The sequence below is a fragment of the Anastrepha obliqua genome, chromosome 4, assembly GCF_027943255.1.
Source record: "Anastrepha obliqua isolate idAnaObli1 chromosome 4, idAnaObli1_1.0, whole genome shotgun sequence".
In the NCBI taxonomy this organism is placed as follows: domain Eukaryota; kingdom Metazoa; phylum Arthropoda; class Insecta; order Diptera; family Tephritidae; genus Anastrepha; species Anastrepha obliqua.
The window spans coordinates 29,373,511-29,399,444 of record NC_072895.1 but is presented as its reverse complement, the minus strand read 5'-3'; the positions used below and the strand labels follow the sequence as shown (position 1 = coordinate 29,399,444).

The following is a 25,934-nucleotide window of genomic DNA, read 5'->3' as shown; positions in this document are numbered from 1 at the left end:
TGTGTATGTGTTATGATGCTAAACGAGTATTCTAACCAATTAAGCACACTTCCAATTCTACTTCTGTGTACGTACCTATGCGTGTATACTGCATTTCAATCTCCTTGCCACCGACTGGTTATTACAAACTTGACACTTGTGTTGCAAGCACGATTTGCAGGCAATGACTGCAAACAAACCAAACAAACTCTGTTGCAAGAGAATCGCTTATGAAACTTTGTAGTCATGGCATAGCGCCAAATTTGCTGAGCAATGCTGCAATTACCTGGCTGGTAGCGATTACCAGTAGCGATTAGCACGTGCGTGAAGTTCTTGGTTTCACACTGAAGTGGCGCCAAGGCAAAGTGGGAATTAAGAATTGAGTGTTGTTTGGTGCGATGAAAAGAAGTTTATCACTTAATCGCGCTGTTTGAAATGGTGACGATGAAAACGAGTTTTTTTGCTTGGGTTGTGCGCTTGAGATTCGCCATTGAAAAATCACTAATAATGAAAAAAAAACGCGCGAGGGGTAGGATGATAGCATCCCCAAGCGGCGGCGAATAACGCAAAAACATAGACACTCCATTAAGCTCCTTAGACGTAGTACGAATGTATGCCTGAATGGATTTTAGGGTACTCACTTTTTTGTTTTAAGCAAAACTTTTGGTTCAAAAAAAAAAAAACATGGAATGCTTCTGAGTGTATGCACGTTCCCTATACGTTTATGAATGTGACCAGGATAAATTAAATAAAATAAAAGGGTGAATGTTAAAAATCCTTGCACATTTCTGCCAAGAATAAGCACCAGAGAAAATTAAGGATATAGTTGTACTTCTCTACAGTGTTGAACACTTTAAGGCACGTACCCTAAATTTGAGGAGGAGCTGAACTAAAGACCAAGCAAAGTTGTATGCGGCCGCCGTAGTCGAATGGGTTGGTGCATGACTACCATTCGGCATTCAGAAAGGACGTAGGTTCGAGTCTCAGTAAAACACCAAAATTCAGAAAAAGTTTTATTCTAATAGCGGTCGCACCTCGGCAGGTAATAGCAAACATCCGAGTGTATTTCTGCCATGAAAAAGCTCCTCATAAAAAATATCAGTGGTTCAGTGGTTGCCTTCTAAAGGGATTCGAGTTTTTCTTCTTCCACGCACAGCCGCTCATTCTGAGTCAGACGCTGACCAAAGTGCCATTGAATCGATTTGTTTTCCCACTCGATGACAAAAATATTGCAATCGAGTAGATATTTGTCTGTTTTGTTTCACGGGTAGTATTTTATTATCCATCTACTCTACATATCTGCCGATCATTGTCCTGGAGACGCGTCTGATGGGAGACTGGCAACTTCACATGGAAGTGCAGCATGCAGCTTTATACCTCATTGCGTTTTAATACAATACTGTGTACGTTTTAAAAAGCCTTACAAATCTTGTTGATTTGGTTGATTTTATTCCAGAGGGTGTTGTGTGTTTCCATCCATCTAAGAAAATGTCGGGCTTTCGTTGTATGCAAAAAATGAAATAACAGCAGCAAAAAGAATTTGTCGAGCTGCACTTTACTATATCAAAATTCAATGGGCTATAGAACTGTATACTTGATTTTCTCTGAAAATCCTGATTTTAGGGCAAAATTTTTACCAAAAAATTTTGAATTTTTTTTTTGTAACTTGAATTTTTGAAAATTAGTAATCTTTCTAGAAGAACCTGGCAGTTAATTTTGCTATGGTCGGGATCAAAGATAAATGATACTACCTGAAGAGTACCCCTGTCACTTAATAGGAAAAGACTAATCAATCGACAGCGAGATTCGTAGGATGGTTTCGGGTCTGAGAAATTGGGTGAATGTAGTGCGAAAGAAGGTTTCCAAATAAAAGAAACATAATCTAATTTGGACCGAACCGCCGCAGAGTATAATATCTTAGGACTATATGGGCAAAGGGTTGTCGAGTGACGTCTTATGAAAGCGATCATAGCAAACGAATTGGAAACGGCATAATTAAACTGCGTGAGCCTTGAATAAGTCTTTAATTATAGCAGATGAAGCAATATATGTATAATTAAGATGGTAAAAGGTATTAAGGGAGGTTCTAGTCCAAAGGCCAAAAAATGTGTGTACTTTCATGATGGTTTTTTTAAGAGTACATTGGTATTTTTTTTTTAACTTTTGTGACATTTATTTTTCTATATTTTAAAAAGTTAAAAAAAAATGTTCGAGTAAAAATAATACAAAATGGCAGCTCCAGCCTTCACTGACGACGGTCGTGCGCGGATCACTCTACAGCCCTGCCAAGTGATCTGAAACGAAAAAACCAAAAAAAAAAAACTCAAGTTAGATGGAATTTTGGGCGCCTTATGAATTTCCGATTTAAAAAAAAACCTTTTTTGAAAAAAATGGGGACCCTCCTTTTATTTGTTTTAACTAAAAAAAAAAAAAACAATACTAAAAAATTTTTTTTGACAAAATAAATAAATAAATTGAATAAGCTTTAATTTGAGCCACCAAACGTCGAAATCGGTGTAGTCGTTTAAGCGAAATCGCACCGCGTGCGCAAAAAAATTGTGTTTCGAGAAAAATGCGTTTAAAGTTTGACGCCTTACCTCGAAGTGGCTCCGAGGGCGCGCTTCTACCTGTTTTTCGGCCGACGCGCTCTCTCTCATCTATAGGTACGCTATAGCTTGTAAAATCAATTAGATAGGGAAATATCCTTTTGCCTACACATTTTTAAGACCTTAGCGATGAAAATAAAGCAATACAAAAAATAAGTTTTTTTGGTCGATTTTGACTAGAACCTCCCCCTAAAGGGGTGTTAGAAACTTAGAAAAAGTGATTTGATGACATTTTTCAATATTAAGAAACATACAATTCATAAGGCACCAGGAGAATAAATTCTTTAACGCAGACTCTAGGACGGCGGAATCACTAGAATTTCTTATTTCAGCATAAACGTTTAGATCATCAGCCTAAAGAAGAAAATTAGCAAAAGTAAACATGAACAGATAACCTTAAGAAACAAACCAAATAACAAAGGTTCGAAAACACTACCCTGAGGTACATCAGAGGTGGCAATAAATTGTTGCGAAGAAGCCCCATCGATAACTACTGCGCTGCATCTCTTTTTTAAATAAGACCGAATCCATCAAGAAATGGCGCATGAGAGCCAAGAAATGCCAATTTAGTTACTAAAATCGTATGAGAGCTTTTATCGAAGGTTTTAGAGAAGTCCCTGTATATCGCCACTCTGCAAGCCTTTGTGACAATCTGCAGAAAAAACTGATTAGTTAGTAACGTAGATCTTGCAACTACAAAACCATGCCGCCTAGAACTAATCAGACTTTTTACCCTAAAATATAACTTGTCTTTGACAACACATTCAAAGAGTTTAAGTGCAGTAGATAATTTAGAAATTGGTCTGGAGCTCGCAATAATGCTCTTATTGCCGGTTTTGTGAATTGAAGTGACTGGAGTCAGCTTCCAATCATCAACAAAGTCAGCTTCAATATAAAGTGTACACCACAAATTGATAAGTTTTGACTATTTATTTATTTATTTTGTAACTGCAGCTATGGTTTTTTTATTTCTATACAGCTATTTTTATGCTACAACAACTATCATGTAACGCAAAGCTTCGAATTTTATTCGGCAAACTTTCATCAAAATTTTAAACCTTTTACTCAGTATTTCGATCATATTAATTAGATCATAGAATTTTTGTGTAAGTTTGAAGTAGCTCAAAAATCACACTGGTTTTTGCGAATTTTTTTCGAACACAGTTTTGTGTTTATTCTTCATTCAACGCTTACCTCAACACCGGCAGCAGAAATCAACGCGGCTTTTGACCCACTTTAAATTGAGTTTACAGTTTCATAATCCATTAGAGTTTAGTATAATAATGTGCAAGTTTGAAGTCGTCACGATTCAGCAGAATTTTTAAGAATTTTTTTCTTGCGCTGTTGTGAATTCCCTTCTTCATATTTAAATCTAATGTAATAAACTGTCAAGAATGTTGGCAATCCCACATGAATATATATGAAAAACGGTTTCCCTGTTTATGAAATTTCTTATTATTTATTGCTTTATCTCTTTCCGTTCGGCAGTAACAGACATTTTCCCACCCAATCAAGAAATACTCGCAAATATTGACGTCAGTTACTTGCTCAGGTTTGTTGCTTAAGTCTTTTGATTCGCTTTGTTTTGCTGCTTTAGTCTGTCTAATCGTACAATGAATGTTTAATTACGTCCACTTAACCATTTTAATGCAATTGCGTTAACATTATGGTGTAATCCACACATACATACATACACATTTCATATGAATGAAAAATTTCGTATTGCATTTCCTTTGGTAAACTCGAGCGTGCGTCAAAAATTGGACTACATAGCAAAGCAACTAAAATGTTGTTTGGCTTGAATTCCGTTTTAACCAAAAGACATTTCTAAACGAAAATTCTTTAATATAAGCTTTTGTCCTACATACCTCTGTACATATTGTCGAGTGATTTTACAATGCGCAAAAATTCCATGCGAGCAACGTAACGCAATTGGAGCATACCAAAGTGGTCGAGTGGCAATGCAGACAAACGAAAGTGGTAGCTGGTAGTCGCTTAGTCGCCCCTTAATAGTTGTCTGTATTCAACTAACCGGTGTGAGTAATGAAGCAATGTTTATATTTTATTAAGAAGAAAACGTGCATACGCACATACTTAAAAAAAACAAAAACAAATTGACTGCAGGTAATAGACTTTGAACGAGTCAGTGCAATAGCCTCACTTTAATACTCAAATATACTCGTACATACAGACATACATTCAAGCGCGCAGCTGTTATAAAAGTTGTGGCATCAGAGTTATAGCATTACAATTGAAGATAATAGTCATAAAGTCGTATTGTTGAATTGGACGTTAGTTACTTTGTAGTTGAATGACTTCGAGCATAGGCCTAGAGGCCAAAAAAAAAGTTCGGTTTTGTAATTTTTTATATTCATGTTTTCTGCCCCACAAGAAATTCAAAGGTTATATACTATTTTTGAACTGCCGACTTTAAATATTGTCACATTGTTGCTGTACCTGCTCTCTGAACTATACATTTTTTTTATTTTTCTATTTTTTTTTTTTACTTTTATTTTTTTATTTTTGTTTTTTGTAGTTTTATCTCAACAATACTGCCATTAAATTTAATTTTACACTATACTCGTATCTATAGATATCTATTATTCAGCAGTTTTCTGGCTGTCTCATTTACTGTGCCTAACAAGGCTCCTTAACCCTTAAGCATTATAAAAATTATAAAATAATTCAAGGTATTTTAATCAATCAAATATATATTCAGCAAAAATAAAACGCAAAAAAAAATTTTATGATTTTATGACATTTCCTAATAACCTCACTTTCATGCAAGTGGGTGAAAAGGCAGAATTGATGATTTGGTGGCTGCTAAAATACTCAGGCTAAAAAGTCCATTGTATTTAAAGCTCTGGAAAGGCGGTAGATAGTCAAGGAGGGAAGGAGAAAAGTATCTGAGAAAGAGATAGGAAAGAATAGAAACACAGATAGAGGTAGTTAGTCCTGTGAGAATTTTCTAGATTCTTTGGCAAATCTGTAAATATCCTCCAGTTTTAGAGAACGAATATTACTTATTCTCACGACATCGGAACCCAACCGTAGCCGTGCCCTAGCAAAGGCAGGACACTGGTGCAGTATTAAGCATCCACTTGAAGCACCGGAGGTTTGAATACTTGAATTTGTTTAATGTATTTCTACGGGTATAGGTGAAATTTCGTTCACCTGTTATTCAAATCAAGTTGAAGTTGCTTGCACGGGTTTCCTTCTCTTTACAATACCTTACTAGCAATACTTTACTTTAAAATGTGACGCTTCGAAGTCCATTAGTCTTCACTGATCTACAAAAGTTCATAAATCTTTAGCGGCCACTCTCCACCGAATACCCACCAAAACGGCTATAAAGAAGGCAAATATAAGTTTTTTTTTTAAATAAATTAATTGTGAATATCTGATTAATGGTATATTAACCAAATCAAATCAAATTAGTTGAAATCAGCTCACGCTAAGCTCTGATCTTTAGATCGATAGCACCTAATATGCAATATTAAGATTTCGGGGTAGTTGGCACAGAATACCGAATCATTCTTCTTACAAATAGGATTTAGTTGAATTTCAATACGCAGGTTTCTATTCGTATGCCCACATTTTACACTGGAGTTGATTTGCTAACTGCTTGCCTCAGAATTTGAATAACTCAGTTGGTGGTTCGTCAGCTCGCGCAGCCATTGATATCCATTTCACATCATAGTCGGGTAATCGTATACAATTTTTTTTTGTCAAATACAAGTATTAAGTGTTCGGAATATTAATTTTCCCCTCCCTCCTTTTCGCTGTTTCCGCCATTCAGCTGTGATTCTGTGTAAACTGTTTTTACAGACTATCCACAAAACTTGTGGCATTTGTGGCTAGGGATATTTAGGGGAAACGGAAGTAAATGAGGAACTGGCTTCGAACTATCCTTTTCTTATTATTTTTCGTCCTCCTTAAATCAGGTGCGTGTAAATGTGTGGTCTTTAAAAAGCTCCATATACTAACTAGTTTAAAATTCCCCGTATCCGCAATGTTGCACAGAAAAGACACTAAGCAATCTCAAGCGTCTTCTACACAGAGCCATGCACCCACATAGAATATCTTGACAGCTTCTACAATTTGATATATAAATAATAAACAGTTCATAACAAAATAATATTTATAAAAGACTTAAGCTATCTTTATGATAAAAAAAATTTTATAAAAAAAAAATTTGAAAAAAAATGCACAAGATCGCCAGTGAAAGGAATTTTTAAAATTAAGGCGATTTTCGAGCTTTTCAAATTTGCCCAAAATTGAATGGACATTAAAATTCCATATTTAAAATTTTTCTACACATTTCGAAATTTTTTTTATTAAATTTTGCGCAAAGTTTAAATTTTAAATTAAATGGTTTTTATTTTTTGAAATACAAACTGTATTAAAAAAAATTATTTTTATGGAAAATTTATTTTTATAAAATAATTAGTTTTATGAAAAAGATACTTTTATGCACAAATTACTTTTTTGGAAAAATGTTATTTTTATAGAGAAATTATTTTTATAAAAATTTATAAAAAATAAACTTATAAACATTATATTATTAAAAAAATTATCTTTAATTTTATGAAAAAAATATTCTTAAGAAAAAATTAATTTTATAAAAAAATATTTTTATCAAAAACATTATCTCTAAGAAAAAAATTATTTTTATAAAAAACAAAATTGAAATAACAAATGAATAAATGTCAAAACTTTGCAATATGTTTATATTTTTTCTTATGAAAAAAAATATTGTTGTGACAAATATTATTTTTATAAAAAAAAAAGAATTTTTATGAAAAAAAAAATAAAATTAAAAAAATTAATTTAATTAAAAAAAAAATTTGAAATTTCAAAGGGCACAAATTTTAGTTTGTTTTGGATACTTACGTATAAACATTTTAAACATTTTATGATATTAATAATGATATCAAACGAAAGAAGATATCCCGCTATTACACAATTTTTTTGTATATTTTTTTTTTCTTTGCATGCTTTATATCATAGGAGGAAAGTTCAACTTTTATCTTAACCTTTTTTTAAAACAGCAAGAAGAACGAAGTTAAGCTATGTACCACTACATATCCCATATATATGTACAAACCTTTATTTTATATAACATTTTTTCTACATAATTTATTAAGACATTTCAAGGAGATTTGGGAATAAATTTTCCAAAGAGCATTACTGCACTATTTTTGACCAGGCTAAAAGTAAATAAACATTTTTTTAAAAGTTGGATATATCTTCTTTCAATTGGTATTCATATTGATACCACAAACTGGGCAAAAGTATTTAAACCCATTTTTTGAAAAATGTAACTCTTTGAAATCTAAAAGTAATTAAAAAAATTATTAAATTGATGAGAGAATGAAAGAGTGAATATACAGCATATCCATGTAAAATCTATAGTTTCAGGCGCATATACAATTTTTCCTAAATAGCTTTTACTGTACAACCGTGTTGCAAGTAAATATATATGTATGAAACCGAAGCGCAATGCCTCACAGCGCCAATCTCGTTACTTCATAGCCACACCTTGCATACCGGCTGTGTGTTGGCACTAAAACCTAGCAATAAAAGTTTGAATGTGATCCTGGAATCCGCAATAGAACGTACATCGATAATTTCATACTTGCATGGGCGGGCATATTGCAACACCTGCACCACCAGCAAAGCCATCATGCAACTTTTACACATAAATTACAACATTTTCGTATCCATAAAGCAGATATTACACTCGCCGCAGCAGCAGGCAACGAGAAAAGCTGCGCAATAAATAGTAACGACTTCCCGCACCGCATGTTTTTGCAACTTCAATTGGCCATTTGTGCTGTGAACGGCGCGCGAAAATGCCGTCACTTCAGCGGCTAATTCTGCCAGACTCATAGCACACACAGCTGTGTGAAATATAGTCAGTTTACTTCATTGCGCACAAATTCTATTCACTTCAAAAGGGGATAGCAGCAGCCGATTCGCGCCACTTGTTGCTCACCCAATTCGCCAACTTCACCGCTGGACGAAAAACTGCTTTGCGGTTTACCTACATTTTGATTATTTGTAGTTTTTTTTTTTTCATTCATATATTGCCACTTTTCCAATTTAGCACTACTTTCGTTACATAATCTCGACGTAAATGCAATGCCGTAAAAGCAGCATGGAAATTGGCAATCGCGCGTGCAACTATCTGCCACTGCCAGACGATTACTTGTACTCGTTCATATTCGTCGCAACCTGTTTCACAGCTGCCACTACGCCGCGTGCGTATGTGCGCTTGTGCATTTTGTGCTATTTTGAAAGGAAAAGGCATTGTAAAATTTCAAAATGTTGCTACAATTGCACTCATATACAGTTAGCATATTTCTGCAATACCACGCGCAACGTTTGGTTGCAACCTTAGAAAATGTGATACCGCATGAATTGTAAATTCCGTTGTTATTAAATATAGTACAACAAGTACCTTTCATGCAGTGCCTCAAGTGCTTTGTAGTGCTACACTTTGCTGCTGCTTTTGCGTTTTCACTGCAGCCGAATATCACTTACAGCCGCATTAATGCCACTCAAAGGTAAGCATTCGTAATGCCTAATCAGTGACACTGGTTGAAGTGGCTCGTTGAAGTGGTCAGTGCCTTAAGTGGCAGTACTTTTGTGTGATTTTTGTGTTTAATTGTTGTGCCACTGTGCAGCCGATCATAGGCCATACATAAATCACCTGACAGCTGCTGCATTTAGTACTCATTCAGCCGAACCTTTCATTATGTGTCGTGACCTAAAGTGTTGTTGCAGGCAGCTGGTAGCCAGACCACAGGGCTTATAACAGGGTACTGTTAGCTCAGAGCGACAGTTGATTTATTTCAAAACTAACTGCTTTATTTATTCCTTGGAACATCTTAAAAGCATACAAACCATAACAATTCAACAAGTCGTGTATAAATTTAGAAGATACGCTCCTCTTAATTGGCGCATAGGGCGAAAACTAGTATCTTCCAACGGCTTCTATCATACACATAGTTCCTAATTTGACTTCAGAAACATAATCGCTTGCTTTCAGTGCGTACTGTCCTCACCCACATCATATTTGGGCTACGACCACCTCTTTTGCCTTGTGGATTCCATTCAAAGACCATTTTTGCGAATTTGCTGTAACGTAACGTGTAGGCAATCCAGCTACATTTTGCCTTTGTGATTTCCAGATTAGTGGATAGGTTGTTTGTGAGATCGTGAAGATTCTCGTTTGTGATGATAGCAGGCCAGAAAATCCGGCAGATTTTTCGGAGGCAGTTGTATACGAAAGCTTGTAGTTTATTGTAGTTTATTGCAGATTACTTCAGTCACTTTTCAAGTTTCTAATCCATACAGGAGACCAGGTTTGATGATTGTATTGAAGATTCTGAGTTTAGTCTTCCGCGATAAAACATTTGGCCTAAAAAAAGTCCCAAAAATAGCTTTATTATTTTTCAAAATATTACCCATGGAAGTCAATACACTTCCACATCGCATGAACTTAAAACCAATTTTCAAAGCACTTTTGCGACTTAGAAGTGGACACCTCCAAAACGAGCTGTTTAAATGTTCAACAGCTTCTACAGGCGTTGAAATCCTTTGACCTCGCATTTTTTGTTTTTTTTTTTTTTGTGAACGAAAAGAAGTAATTAAGTATCAAAGTTTGAGTGTTTGAGTGCTCAATAAACTCACTGGTGTGAGTCGATACGTGAGAGCTCGCATTGTGTTGGTGAAGGATGATTGGTCTTCGGCGGTTGGTTTTCCTTAATTCTCTGACAACTTTTGGCAAACAAATGATTGTGTATCACTCACAAAACTGACTATTTTAAGTTTCTCTGCGACATGACCAGATTTTTCGACAAAACAGGCGACCATTTGCTTTGAGGGGCTTCTTCCGCGAACAACTTTTGTTGCACTAACTGTCAAATTATGCGGTACTCAATGAGAACAAATCTTCTTTGCAGAACAATTGTTCATACAGACTTGAATATATGTTTGTCCCACTAATGCTCAAAGATGCCTCTATCTTCTATCCTGCACGGATCGACGACCCAGTTGGGGCTCATTATACCAGTATTTCACAGAGGCGAAGTGTGATGCATCAACGCCAAAAGCCGAAGTACGTTGATTAATGTTGCTCTTGCTCTTCTTTCGAATTTCCACGCCGAAAATCGTAATAAATTATCGCAAGAAAATTTTCACTAATTTATTCCATCTTCTGGCGAGTTGAATTTTTCAACTCACAGAAATAAGAACAAATAAAACTCGTGAGGAAAAATGTTCTATGTAAGTTAGTGCTCGCTCGCAGATCAACGAACGAGGAACCCATCCTTAGGCAAATCAAACGCAGAAAGTAGCGATGGATAGGTCACACATTGAGAAAACCACCAGATAGCATCACGAGAATGGCGCTGGACTGGAACCCGCAAGGGGGCAGAGGTCGCGGTCGACCAAAACACACTTGGAGAAGGTCGATTCTGCGCGAACTAGCAGATGCCGAGATCTCATAGGACCGTGCAAAAAACAACAGCATAGAACCGTGTACGATGGAAGAGTCTTGTCGAGGCCTTGTGCTTCCGAGAAGAGTGAACGAGGAACAACAACAAAAAAAAAATAACAGTTTGTGCTAAAAATACCAAAATTTTTAATAAAAATGCAAAGACGCAAAATATAAAAAGCAGCACTCGCATAAGTAATTTAAAAACAGTTGAATTTTCAGAATTCAAAATTTACATGGCAAGAACTACACACTTTTCACTGTAAATACGAATAAGAATCTGCTGGATTTGCAATACAGAGTGTGAACGTTGACATGAATGCTTTAACATTTAAATTTTCAAAATAGAGTAAAAGCGCGCTGGGTTTAAAAATGCAACAATTTTAATTTTTATGCAGATCTCAGATCTTTTTTTCTCATCTGAGCTCTAACAATATTTATACATCCTTTAAAAAACTAGCTTTAAAACCTTTTATTTTTTACAGATTTCTCAGTAAGAGAGTTTTTTTTTTTGCTTTTTTTTGATAATAACTTTTTTTCTCCACATAATTTCTTTTTACGGCTATATTCCTGCTACTTTTATTACTGTTGTATGTATTGTATGACCTATTACTGTTATTGTTATGGAAATGTTACACTATTGATTTACTCAATCCACTCTTATAAAATATCTTCTTTCTTTGTTTGCAGAATTCAAAATGCCCGAATTAACGCCAGTTCAGGAGTACTACAAAGGCAAAACCGTATTCATTACGGGTGCCTCTGGATTTATGGGCAAAGTTTTAGTCGAAAAGCTATTATACTCATGCTCTGCTTTAAAGGAGGTCATCATTATTGTACGTCCAAAGCGCGGAAAGAGCCCTGAAGTCCGTTTGGAGGAAATGTTCAAGTTGCCCATTTTCCAACGCATACGCGAGGAAAAACCAGAGGTGCTGAAGAAAGTTACCAGCTTCAATGGTGATGTGACTTATGAAAGTAAGTTGGGGGCTAAGGCAAATCTTTTTGCTTTCTTAGAAATAAGTATAGCTGCAAAAAAATGACATTGGTTTTATAAAGGGTGATCAATTTAGAGGTAGCAGATTTTAAATTGAAAGAAACCACGAAAATTTAAATTAATGTGACAATCCTTATTATTTTTAAAAATAATCCCTTCGAAATTTTGGCCGCAACTACACCGTAATTCGACCATCCGCAAGCACCAATTTTGAATGACTTGCTGGAGGACTTCGGTCGGTAACTCGTGAATAAATTTAGTAATGTTAGCTTCCAATGTCTCAATCGAAGCTGGTTTGTCCACAAAGCTCTTCAGCCCAAATACTATAAAAAAATTTGTATTTAGTTTTCCAGAAGTCACGCGTGATCTGTCAAAAAAACCTTATTAGAAAAAGTACCTCCAATCTGATCACCCGTTATATACCGGTATATACCTATGAAATGAGACTTTCAGCTATTAGTCCATAGATGTGGCTAGGAGTATTTTTAAACCTTCCCAAATGTCTTGTTTTTTTCGCCTGCCATCTGTCAACAATATTCAGTTCATTGTTTGCTACGTTTCATACAACAATGCATTTCTGTCGCTCTTAAAAATGTCGAATTTTGTGCCTTCAAACTATGATTTGCGGACATCGTTGATTTTCTGTTATCAATTGAGGAAAAACGCTTCCCAAGCTCATCAAATGCTTATAGAAGCTTATGGTGGACATGCTCTAAGTAGAGCACAGTGCTTCAGCTGGTTTGAAAAATTCCAAAGTGGTGATTTTAGCGTGGAGAACGAGGACTGTGGCCGGCCACCGAAAAAGTTTGAGGACGCCGAATTGCAAGCATTGTTGGATGAAGATGATGGTCAAACGCGAGAAATGATGGCAGCGCAGTTGGGACCATTTCAAAATGTTTGAAAGACATGGGCATGATTTTAAAGGTCGGAAGATGGGTGCCGCATGAACTGGCAATGTGACAATGCACCGCCACATCGAACAAGAGCGACCCGGGAATTGGTGGAGACGTACGATTGGGAACCGCTGGTGCATGCGGCTTACTCACCAGACTTGGCGCCTTCCGATTATCATTTGTTCGCATCGATGGGCCTCGCACTTTCCGAGCAGCGCTTCAATTCTCACTAAGAAACCAAAAAATGGCTCAATGATTGGTTTGCGGCCAAAGACGGCCAATTTTTTTTGGCGCGGCATCCGCAAATTGCCTGAGAGGTGGGAAAAATGTGTCGCTAGCGATGGCTATTATTTTGAAGATTAAATTTGCAACCATTTTTTGTTAATAAACGTTTGAAATTGAAAAAAAGTCTCATTTCATAGGTGTATACCGGTACAATGAAACTCCACACATATTTTCGTATAGGTGCCAATGAATGAAATATGTGTGGTTCCTTGCACAACCCACTTCTATATAAATGAGAGTATGCCTCCCACCAAATTTGTTAGATGTTTGATATTTGGCGCTATTAGGCATTAAATATTATTGAAATGATGAAATGAAGTGAAATAGAAGAATTTTCGGCCACCCGTCTTTCTACTTACAATTGCATGGCATAACTCGAACATTAATTGAGATGCCTTTACAGAAATGGCAATTTTAGTATGAAATGCCCTGCTATTTTGAAATCTTTTTGTAACACTGCAAGCTTTGTCATAGTATTTCAGTATTTTCGTAATCACACAAAGCTGATGCAAGTGACTTAAAATAACAAAACAACAAAAAAGAAAATAAATAGGAAAAGAAAGAAATATCATAGAAGAAATAAAAAGCCTCGGTCACTTTCAAATGTTGCTGTCGTCTAATCAAATTGCAGGTTAGGCTCGAAACAGGGACAGCGGGTAACGGATTGCTGGATGGTGATCAGCTGATCCACTTCCGTAGGAAAATTCGGTCGGTTAAGCACAATTGTGACGATGACGGTTTTCAGCCGTCATTTTTTGGTTACAAAAAAATTCATTTTGTAGTGAAATATTTTCGTTTGCTATATTTGTGACGCAAATCGTTGAAGCTCGTTGTTGTTTCTAAATTAGTGATAGTTTGCAGGGTTTCTTGTGCAAATCGAATATTATTGTTTCATCAAGGAATCAGAATCTTCAAGCAGTCGTAAAAAACAGAAATTAATTTAAGTATTTTGCCGCCGCAAAAATAACCGTTAGCAAGAAACCCGCTCCGCCGCAAAATCTGTGCCATTTCATGCTATAAAAATGTCTAATCTAATTTTGACAGCGACTACCCATTACCCGCTGCCCCTAACCCCTTAACAAAACGCACAGCTGTCTCGTTCTTGGTAAGCTCGTTTATTTTAGTGTTGTCTCTCTCTCTCTTTCTCTCTTAGCTTCACAGTCTGTGGTGGACCATAGCTTCATCAAAACTCCTCCTCCAATTCAGTCTCTCTCTTGCCTCATTTCTCCAATTACGAACGTTCATCGCTTTTAAATCTGCTTCTACGTCATCAAGCCATCTCTATCTTGGTCGATCTCTCTTTCTTCCTCCAATTGGATGCAAAGTAAACACCCTTTTTGGGGATTCTTTCGTTGGGCATTCTTATGATGTGGCCAATCCATCTAATCCGCTGCGTTTTTATAAAACGTATTACATTTTCACCACCAATAAGGTTTTCCATTTCGTTGTTATAACGGATGCGATTGGTGCCATTTTCACGCCGAATAGGACCATAGATTTTTCTCATTATGGATATTTCAAATCGCAATAGCTGGTTTACATCATTAGCTTTCAGTATGCTGATTTCAGCACCATAAGTAAGAACCGGACATATCAAAGTTTTATACATCATGATTATCGGCATTCGTGATAAAACCTTTGATCTGAACAATTTTATATTTGCATAGCATGTCTTAGTAGCAGTTCAGAGTTGTGTCGGATTCTAATCTTTCTTGAACATTTTCTTTCCATGCTAGCAATCAGCGCCCAGTCAGTAACTTTAAGAAGAGTCCATACCGCACATCCATACGTTAAGATTCTCCCGATAAGGGTCTTGTACTTAGGTAGCTTTGTAGTTTTAGACAAGAGCCGGGACTTGAACAAGTTAAGGTAGATAAAAAGGAACTATTTTTTGTTGGCGGCGTTGATGCGATTCCTGACTGCAGAAGTTCAATCACCGCTACATGCGAAAATAACTTCCAAAGACTTGAAATGTTGCACTGCTTCAAAAGGAGAAGCAGCTCCTACATGAAAATTTTGCACCTGTGTTGGCCGCCTCGACTTCATTTGGGTTTTACAAAAAAAGATTTCTTTTAAATTGTTCGTATTCCTCGAGAAAATAGCGTTGTCACCTGCGTAAGCACATATTTGGCTTGTTTTAATTAACAAGGTGTACCACTTTTGTTAACTTCCTTCACGACGAAGTGCAGCGTTCAATCGAATATGGAAGTTGAAAGGGCGTCACCTTGTTTTACACCTGTTTCAATAGAGAGAGAATCTGTGAGCTTCCCTTGAACGATCACTTTTCCTTTTGTATTTGTGAGCGTTGCCTTATTAGTTTCGCTGGTGTTCCAAGACTTAGCGGTCTCTTTTCACACTGTCGAAGGCTTGTTTAAAATCAACGAAAAGGCAGTGAACATATAGCCCGTATGCGTGATGTTTTTCAAACATTTGGCTAAGCACAAAGCATTGGTCGATTGTTGATTTTCCTCTACGAAATATTTAAAAATTGCACAGGCGTAAAATTTCTCACTTGTCTGAAAAACGCTTGCGAAATTACACAAAAATAAGCAGAAAATGGCAAAATTTAGCAAACGAGAGACCTTCGCGCGAACTGATTGAAGTATCTAATTTCAAGTTCTGACGGGCTGGTACTCAAACTGTTCCTCTAATATTAGTAAGCTAAATAGTGATAAATACTAGTGACTATCATTCAGTAGTGCTTGGTTTCGAATCTCCGCGCATGAAACACCAAAACGATAGAAAACGTTTTTTTCTAATAGCCGTCGTTCCTCGATAAACAGTGGCCAACCTCCAAGTGTGGAAAAATATCAAGGCGCACAAAAGCGAATTGGAAGAGGAACTCGGCCCGCCAACCCGTTACCCGCTATCTACTGCAATTTTGTTCAAGGAGTTTAAGTAGGATTTCAAACAAAAATCTATTATACAATACATTTCTTTTCTTTTGTTTTATCAGACAATTTAATACATGCATGCTGATATTCTTACTTTGTCCTAGATCTTGGTCTGAGTGGTGAAAACTTGAAGTATGTCACCGACAACACAAACATTGTTTTCCATATGGCAGCCACCCTGAAACTGGAAGGCAATCTCAAGGATGCCATTGACATGAACACCACCGGTACACGTCGCGCACTGGACATTGCCAAGCAAATGAAAGGCCTCGAAGCATTCGTACATGTTTCCACGGCCTTCTGCAACTGCGATCAAGAGGTAATGCACGAGAAGATCTACGAATATCCACACAAGCCAGAGGATCTTATGCGCATGGTCGAATGGATGGACGTTAAGACGCTGGACAGCATTACGCCCGAGCTGCTCAAACCGCACCCGAACACATACACTTACTCGAAGCGTTTAGCCGAAATATTGGTGCGTGATCACTATGAAACAATGCCGGTGATTATAGCACGTCCCAGTATTGGTGAGTACGAAGCATTCACTAAAAAGAAAGCAAATATTTTGAAATGACATTATTTTTGTATTCTACATATATTTGAATTTTACATTTAAAATGGGTTTGGCGCATAAAGCTTTATTTTACTTCTTAGCTGTTAAGCTCAAGTGCTTCAATGCTTTGCTGATTTTATTTTATTTTAGTGCATACATAAATAAGTAAATATACATTTTGGTTTTTACTAAAATACAGTTTAATGTGCAACACAGCTCTGGTAAAAACTCGTCTCCGCAGCATAAAAATGAATCCCATTACAAGTAAAAAAATCAAAAAACACTCATTCTGCTGCAGTAATACTAACTAATCTTAGCGCTTTTTATATTTCTCCAAATTACAAAATTGCATCTACAATCATTTGGAATAGACAGACAAAGCGAATGAATTATTCACTGCCAATTTTGAGCAAACCCCAGAGACGTACCATTTTCCTGATGCCAAATATCTTGATTGTGTCTTGAGCTGTCGCAACTACGAGTACTTTCACGAGTGGGTTGTTAGCAGTTGCGCAACATGTTGCTAAACATTGTTGCTGGTTGCGTTTATGCTACAATGAACGGCTGCTATGCCTTACAACATAAGCCCGTTTAGCAAATTAAATAGTAAATAACATAATTTTATGCAGCATTGCTTGTTTGATTGTGCATTTTTGCTCGATTTTGGTGCTTTTCGTTTTGCAATAAAAGGAAAAAATGAAAGTTGTGTATCACAGAAGGGTAACTTTTTTATTATAAAATTTTAAGTAAAAAAACTTATACTCTGGAGAACATTTTCTTTATTTTTTTATTTATCTTTTATTAACTATAATCAATTAATTTATTTGTCTTATTTATGTACATTTTCCTGCCAAATGTTTAGTATGTAAGTACCTGTGCTTCTTATCGAAGTTGATAGTCTAAAAATTTGGTAGTTATTCAATCTTGTGTGTTTTTATTTCTGACAGAAAAACAAGAAAAATACTTGCTATTGATATTTTATTGCTGTGCCAATGCTTTAATTTACTCCAACTGCATTAATATACATACTTATACATACAAGGTGGCTCAAAATTAATAACCCTATCAGAAAAAATGTCAATAATATTAGATTGGGGGAAAAGAAATGATTTTATGGTCGACCTTTAGCCCCTAGGTGATGCTATGACTACTCACATGCCGGTCAGCTTTCTGTGATTTTAACGACACTTCCGACATTTTTGATATTTTTGACATTATCGATATTTTCTTTAACATCAAAAATATCTCAACGGAACGGAAGAAACGAAAATTGCACGTAATTGGCTGTTAGAGTATCGGCACCATAAACACCATTTAAGTGGGAACACCCCTGTGAATGCGTGAAAATTATGTGATTTTCATGATTTTTTTTTATATGTAGGGATGATAATTTGAGGATCGAACGAACTATTATTTATTTAACATAGGTATACTCGTATTCAACTATACTGACACAAATTCTTATTAAAAATGTTAAAAAGTACAATTGTTATTAATATTTATGCAATGACGTCATAAAAAACTAATGCACCCTGGTGGCCACGATACAGCGGTGAAAAATCATTTGAAAGCAAAAAACCAAAAAAATTCTTAATCCATATAGCAATGGCTATCGTCGTACGTGGTGGCTTTTTTTTATTCTTTTTTTTTTTTGAGAAAATGGTGCAGGTTTGAAAAATGATTTTGTGTTTTTACCCTTTTTTGTTTTCGAAAGGTTTGAAAAAATATTATTTTTTGGAATTTTTAAAAACGGCTATGTACGACTGTAGCCAATACATGTACAAAAATTAAAAAAAAAAATTTAAATCGGTTCATAAGCCTTCGAGAAATCGAGGCCACCGTGTTCAGAATAGTCTTTTTGAGAAAAACGCGTTTAAAGCTGTTATTGGCCGTTGTAACTCACTACTTGCACTTATTGTATTGGGTATAACATCGTCAATTTTCAAGATTTTAAGTAAAAATTTTTTTACATATTTTTGAATATATCTACTTTAAGAAAATGCAAAACAAAAATCGATTTTTTTGAAAAAATCACAGTGGTGTTCCCCTTTAAGATTTCAGCGGTCTGGCTTGCATTTTCGCCTTTATCAAAGAAGAACTGTAAAATCTACCGAATTTTCTCTTTTTTGACTTCCATTGTTAACATCCTGTGACTCACAACTCGCAGAACGTAAATTTATAGAGAAGGCTCAGGCATGTTCACAATTAATTAATTTTCTACTGTTAACTTGTGGTGAAGTAATTTCTGAGTTGAATTTCTTACCCTTGTTTTGTTACTGCCCAAAATGAGGAACGGGCCAGGACTGAACCTTCTCTATAAATCTGCACAACTAAATGGAACAAACAAAAAACAGCAAAAGAGTTTTTTTAGTGTGAAATGTCACCTTGCCAACGAGCATAAACTTTAAATTAGTTGGCCGATACTTTACGAGATCTCGATCACTACAGCCATCTACCGAGAAAATAATGGATTTCCTTTGCCCCAAACTAATATTTGACACTTGTGAATTAATCTGCTGCAGTGTACAAACATATAAGCTGTCTCTATTGCTAAAAATAAATAAAGATTTTCATCCAAATAAAAATTTCCATCACTCAAAAAATGTTTGTTTTTTTTTAGTAAAAAAGTGATTTAAAAACTAAATCGATGCTTAATTTTGCGCCACCTTATATTCATATTTAATAGCCCCAAATTATATTTTACTTTCTTACATAATTTATATTAAAAAAAAAAACTATCAAAGCTTATTAGAAATTCTCTGAACAAAACTTCAAAAACCTTTTATTTCACCTCCTTTGCCATACGCTAACGAAATTCTGCGTGTATTTGTGTTAAGTGCTTTCGAACTAAAAATGCTTTACAAACTCCCAGGCTTCTTACTTGCTTGCCTTGTTTAACTAAGAAAAAATAAAACAAAAACAGAAACAAAAACAAAAAGCAAAAAAAAAAAAAAAAACAAAAAGTTAACACAAAGTGCTACATATATTTTTGCATCGGAATATAAAACCAAAAAATTGTGCATTACCAAATCGAAATCGGTTTGTGGACCCATTTGACATTTTTCATACATCAATCGAATATTTATTGCGCGACACAACATCAAATACTATTTTTTTATGTGCAAGTGCTGTTGAAATGCAGAAAAAAAATTAATTTGTTTTCAACATTCAAGATAAATCGATATGAAAATTAAAAGTTTCAATTGAAAGATAAAAAAAAAAACAAAAAAAATATTTATACATATTCATTTTGTGTCAGAGCTATCGTCACCGCAACGTCACACCGTCAAAATTGCTTATATACCAAACATGCAACATGCAACATGCTACATAATCCCCTACATGCATACATACATACATATGCGTACTATCGTAATCCTTCCGAGCTTACAAAATGCGCTTACAAATGACTTTTGTATGTTAAAAAGCTTCTGCTCATTTATACTTAAACATACAAACTAAAGCTTAAATACCGCCTCACAATCGCTCGCCCCACAACATCAGCATTCTTGTAACGGAATAAGAAAAAGTGTGAACCCTGCAAAAGTGCAAATGAAATCGCTGCCAATCTATGCCTACCCAGCTGATAACGCTAAATCGTACAATCACAATTACCAACAAAGACCTGTTCAGAGACAATTTACATTATCACCTATAAAAATAATCGTCGTTACCTATATTTGTTTTGCCCAGCGCGCAGTACAGTGCTTGATTTTTCTTTTTGAACCTCGCTGCCAGCTAATGCTTTCAATAAAATAAGAAAGAAACATTTGCAAAAAACGGTATGTTGAATGCCTAAAGAATATACAAAAAAAAAAAAACAAAAAAAAATCTTCCTTTTCCTACTCCTCTATTCCCCCGAAACCACATACTTTGTTTCTCTTTTTCTTACTCTATAAAAATCACTCACTATTTTCATAAAAACCACACCATCCGCCACACCTTTTTTCACCCGTTATTTTCTTTAAAATTTCCTAAACAACCGCAATTTCATTCTAAACAGTCGCATTTTCCTACACTTCTAATTTGAGAAAAATGCTGTTATTCATCACTTTAGAACCACCACAGCCCACTACAGCGACTCTACTAGAGTTCAAACAAACAACTAAGAAAACAACTGGCATCTATTAGAAACAGCTTATGAAGCAAAGTACATCTCCACGCAGAGGAACACCGCGTCATTCACTATCATCGCCAGCAGATACGAATACTTTGAGCGCTGCAGCGTTGTTTTTCACCCGCAGCTCATGACTTAAATAGCCCAGCTGAAAGATCTTCCTTTGTCGCCCATTGTGTCTTCGTAAATCTCAAAGGTGTACAGTTTGTTGTTCCATTGCCTGCGGTGCTTGTCGTTTTCCACCGTTCATGCAACTGCGACATGCTAAAGCATTGTCATGAGACAGATCTTTATTACTCAACTGCCAATTGAGCTCAAAGTCGAACTTATTTACCGGAGTCATTCTCAGATTTCAACGTGGACACCACAACCGGGGCAAAAGATGATTCCCAAATAAAAATTCCACATACAAGGAATACATTGTCAATATCCTTTAAGATTTTCTAGGAGTTATTTTTGCAAAGCATAGTAGTAGTCGTAGAAAAGGAAGGATGCCAAATTTAATACGAAAAGGTAGAGATTACAACTAGTAATAAAGTTTTGCTCCTTCGTTTGGTATAAAATAAGTCATGAGTCAACAGCGCGGCAAAGGAATCTATACAGCAAATTTTCATCCTCATAGATTTAGTTTATTCGACGTTGATTCGTTTTCTTACGTATTTTGCGTGTAAATCTATAATAGCTTGTTTAAATTTCGATCTGTAGATTATTAGTCTTGATTGGCGCGATAACTGCTTATACGATTTTGGCCGAGTTTAACAATGCGCGTCAGTCATTTCTTTCTCGTGCTAACCGGCGTCAGTTGGAAACACCAAGTGAAACTTAGTCTCTTTCCACCTGATCTCTCTAACGCTAAGAAAGCTTTCCTCGCATCGCAGCTGGTACCGCAGCAACTACTTTCAGAGCCGCATCATTTGTATCCATTCGGACGACATGACCCAGCCAACGAAGGCGCTGTACCTTTATCCGTGCACTATGCTTATATCATCGGAAATCTTATACAGCTCAATGTTGCATTACCTACGATACTCGCCGTCGCCAGCGTCCAATGGTCCCCACTCCAAAGAACGCCTTATCGGATATTGTCATCGTTCAAGCTGCGTCATACATCAGGTCGGGCATAATCAGAGCCTTTTGGAATGTTTGTTTTGTTTGTCGAGAGAGGCCTTTACTATTCAATTGTCTACTTAGTCCAAAACAGCATTTGTTGGCAAGAGATATTCTCTGTTGGATTTCGGTAATCCATGTAGAACGAGGGTAGTTCCTCTTCCATAGCTTGCATAAGAAACAACAGTTTAGGGCATCATAAACGACATCCACAACAGTTTTGCTTAGCTCTAGTCGTGGAACCGCTTCGCACTGTCGACAAAAACTCGAACGATCGCGATATTGAGGTTTTCCGATGGCCGCCGTAATCAAGTGGGATGGTGCAACTACCATTCAGGAATGCGTAGGATCGAATCTCCGTGTATGAAAAAGCAAAATTATACATAGAAAAAGTTTGTTCTTTTAGCGGCCATCCCTCGGCATGTATTTCTACCATGAAAAAGCTACTCATAAAAACCATTTGCGATTCGGAGTCGGCTTAAAACTGTAGGTCTCTCCATCTGTGGAAAAATATCAAGACGCACGCCACAAATGCGGGAAGGCTAGACGTACCTTTCCGAAGACGTTACAGCAGTCGAAGGGCTGTTATATAATATAGAAGGAAATTGTTCTGTTAGTACCTCGCTGCCTTTTTTTAGATCCTCAGTTTTGGTTTATCCCAATCAGATAAGGCATATTGATGTAAACAGATTTGATGAATTTGGTAAGAGGTACTTGTGATCCAATAAGAAGAGGCCGCGGGCTAATCAATGATCTTAGAATACGCCTCAGAGAGAGAGTACGCCCGTTTGTTATTAAATACACAAAAACCTAGTCTCAAAACTGTAAACTATTCTCCTTGATTAGTTTTGATAGTTACCCTGAGGTGTTATCGTTAGATCATAAATATCATAATCACATAGTGGCGGCAGCCATGTGTTATTAGCATTTAAGGTGCGTTTTTGTTTCACCTCTATTGAAAGTAATAAACTTCCGTCTTTCTTATTCGCCAAACCCTCGAAATGATGCGAGTTTTCTAAGGACGAGCTTGGATTTAGCGTTCTTAAAACAAGCAATGATGATGCTCTCATTCCCAATGTTTCTAAAAACTTAGCCTATTTTCCGTTTATCATCATCACAGAAATTACAGCTCGGGGTGAGCAAGTGTTTCCTGCACAATCGCGCTCCGTACGATTCGATTCATTGCGTCGCTTCTCCTAGCTTTTATAAGACGGTACTCTGCATCAACATCGTCTGCCCATCTTCTTGGCGGTCTTTCACGCTTTTTACTGCCTATAATAATAATGCCATCTATCTTGAGTAGGTGTCTACACCATTTCAGCCGCTGAGCCCCTTCGCGAAACGCACAATGTCTTGACCTGATATCAGCTGTTCGATCTCATCAATGATTCTCATCATCTAATTTTGTAAGATCCATCAGCTTCCCTTACTGGTCCAAATATCCTTCTTTGGATTTTACGCTCAAAGCGGAGAAGATAGTTCTTTATGTTAGATGTCAGTGCCCATGGTTCGCAGCTATATGTTGCTACTGGTCTTATTAGCATCCCGTAGATTTGTAGCTTACACGACCTCTATAGTAATTGATTTTTGAGAAATTTCAGGTGAGCAAAATAACTTCTATTGGCAACTTGCAGTCAGTCTATCATTCACGCCGATTAGAGGGTCTGCAGACTGCTAAGGTTTACACTCAGGTATTTAAAACTATCCACTTTGTGAAAAGAATATGGGCCGACCTCTCCAGGTTTCCACAGCGTGTGGCGCTTAAAGACCTAGTGAGGTATTTTGTCTTAACCATTTTCGGTTAGAAAACCAACATTTCATTAAAAATTCCTACTTACCACACTTTGTGTCAAAAGTTATTTTATTTTGCCATCCATTACATTTTCCAGCTATTTCATCGCATACATAAATATTTCACAAACATGATTTCTCCCTCATCGTCTTCATATAAGCCTTTCCTTCTCATATGCGCTTGCCATCCCTTTTACGCCACACAAATATTCCCATCCTCTTCTCTTTAAATATTATCCTATCCTCCTTACGTGGATTCCCTTCCTTTTAATCCAATTAACTAAATTTCGTTCCTAAATCTCCTACAATATAGTATCGCCTTCGGCGTATGAACCTGTTCCCGGTTGGGTTGACAATTTGAATGGGCCTACTGGTCTTTTAGTGGGCGCCGGTAAAGGTGTTATACGCTCTATGCTCATCGATACGCGTTTCAAATCCGAGGTTATTCCGGTCGATTATGCCATCAATGGACTTGTCGTTATGCCCTACGATTTCAATAAGCAGGAAACGCGGTATGCAAACCTCAGCATTGTCTGTAATTCATTTTGAAAGGAAAAAACCTAAACTTGTGCATTTACCAATTACTCTAGTCCGGCAACCGTACCAATTTTCAATATAACCGCAGCCGAGCATCGCAAATTGCAATGGGGTGAAGCCATCGAGATGGGCAAGAAAATTGGCTATGAATATCCTATGGAGCTGTGCTTGTGGTATCCGGATGGCTGTATTACCACAAATCGACTTCATCATCAGATCAACGTTATACTTTTCCATTGGTTGCCGGCATATTTGATCGATTTTCTACTGCTAATATTGGGTCAGAAACGTTTGTAAGTGGTAACCACTCTTTGAGAGAGAATCGATCGTAATAATCGCTCAACACTGACGAGATCTCAATCAATTTTAGCATGTTACGTGTACAGCGGCGTATTCAAATAGGGCTTGAAGTTCTGCAATTCTTCTCGATGCGTTCATGGGTATTCAAGTCTACGGCGTTCGATGGGCTCTGGAAATCACTAACTCCGGAAGATAAGAAAATGTATGTACCTAAGCGCTAAAAAGAACTATGAAATTTATATTTCCCAATGTGAGATGAATTAATGTGAGCAACTCTATACAGTTTCAACATGGATATGGATCCCAAGGAGTCTATTCAAGAATATATGCTCTCCTGCTTGCATGGTGGACGTCTATATCTGATGAAAGAGACACCTGAATCGCTGCCGCGTGCTCGTCGCAATCTCAAAATGTGAGCATAGAGAGTGGGAAATTAGAGAGTGTAACAGTGTCAATGAGCCCTAGAATGCATTAGGGTGGGTAAATTCTGTTTTCGACATACTGCCTAGCAGATTCGGATCCGATGTAATATTCAAAAAAAAAAAGTCTATTAGAGCACAACTCTAAAAGCAGTTTCGAGTCACTCAAAGCTATCTTTAATTTCCCGTTGGACACCGTTTTTAAAACCTTCGGTTGGACATTCGGATCTGGCCTTTTTTCGTTCTGTTCGAGGATCCTTTTTAAAAGGTTATATTCATAAATCGACAGAAAATTAAGTTTTAGGAAGCTACCTGGTACCTCAAGTCGTTAGCTATAATAGGAATAAGCTAAATTCACGACTAAAGTCGAAGAAGTCTGGTCAGACGCGGGTGCCGAAAGCAGGGTTAATTAATACGAAGTTGATATGAAAATTAATATTTACCAAAATAGTATGAATGTTAGCTTTTTGATACAAACCAGTTATTGGTGTTTTTTTAGAACGAAGTATTTATTTTTGATATTTTGATGACCTTAGAATGGCTGAACAAATCAAATTAAACGTAATTTTTCTATGTTTTTTGCGCATTCATTAAGTGCAACAACACCAAATAAAAAAAATATATAAAATCAGTTCATAGTCAGACTACTTTCGTACTTTGCGCCCCCGGCCAGCGCTCTAGCGAATAATAATAATAATAGTCAGACTTTTGGCAAACTTTCACTTTATCACAGAAACTTCTCCATGAAGTCCGCTTATCTTTCCTAACTTCTTACAAATAATAGTATATTCCTAATCCTGACTTCTACTCGTACCGTTCACTAGCTAAGGGTGACTTATTCGTTTTTGCTCTATTAAAAAAGCTACTAGTCGAAACCCTTAGTTCAGAGAGCTCAGTTGTCCCACGACAGTCAGTTCTACGTAACCGGAACAACTCGGTTTGATATTCCGCCA

General features: G+C 36.5%; 1 protein-coding gene across 3 annotated transcripts in view; it reads left to right on the top strand.

The window, feature by feature from the left end:
• The window catches only part of LOC129245422 (putative fatty acyl-CoA reductase CG5065), a 74,142-nt gene that overhangs the window by 22,502 nt on the left and 25,706 nt on the right, over positions 1-25,934 (top strand). For 2 of the 3 annotated variants that reach the window (XM_054883579.1, XM_054883580.1), the window contains exons 2-3: positions 11,779-12,063; positions 16,259-16,684. In XM_054883579.1, coding sequence (XP_054739554.1) covers positions 11,787-12,063; positions 16,259-16,684 — 703 coding nt within the window. In that variant the 5' untranslated portion in view covers positions 11,779-11,786. Of the gene's footprint in view, positions 1-11,778; positions 12,064-16,258; positions 16,685-24,038; positions 24,238-25,934 lie in introns of all 3 variants that reach the window. The other variant, XM_054883581.1, reaches the window with a different exon arrangement.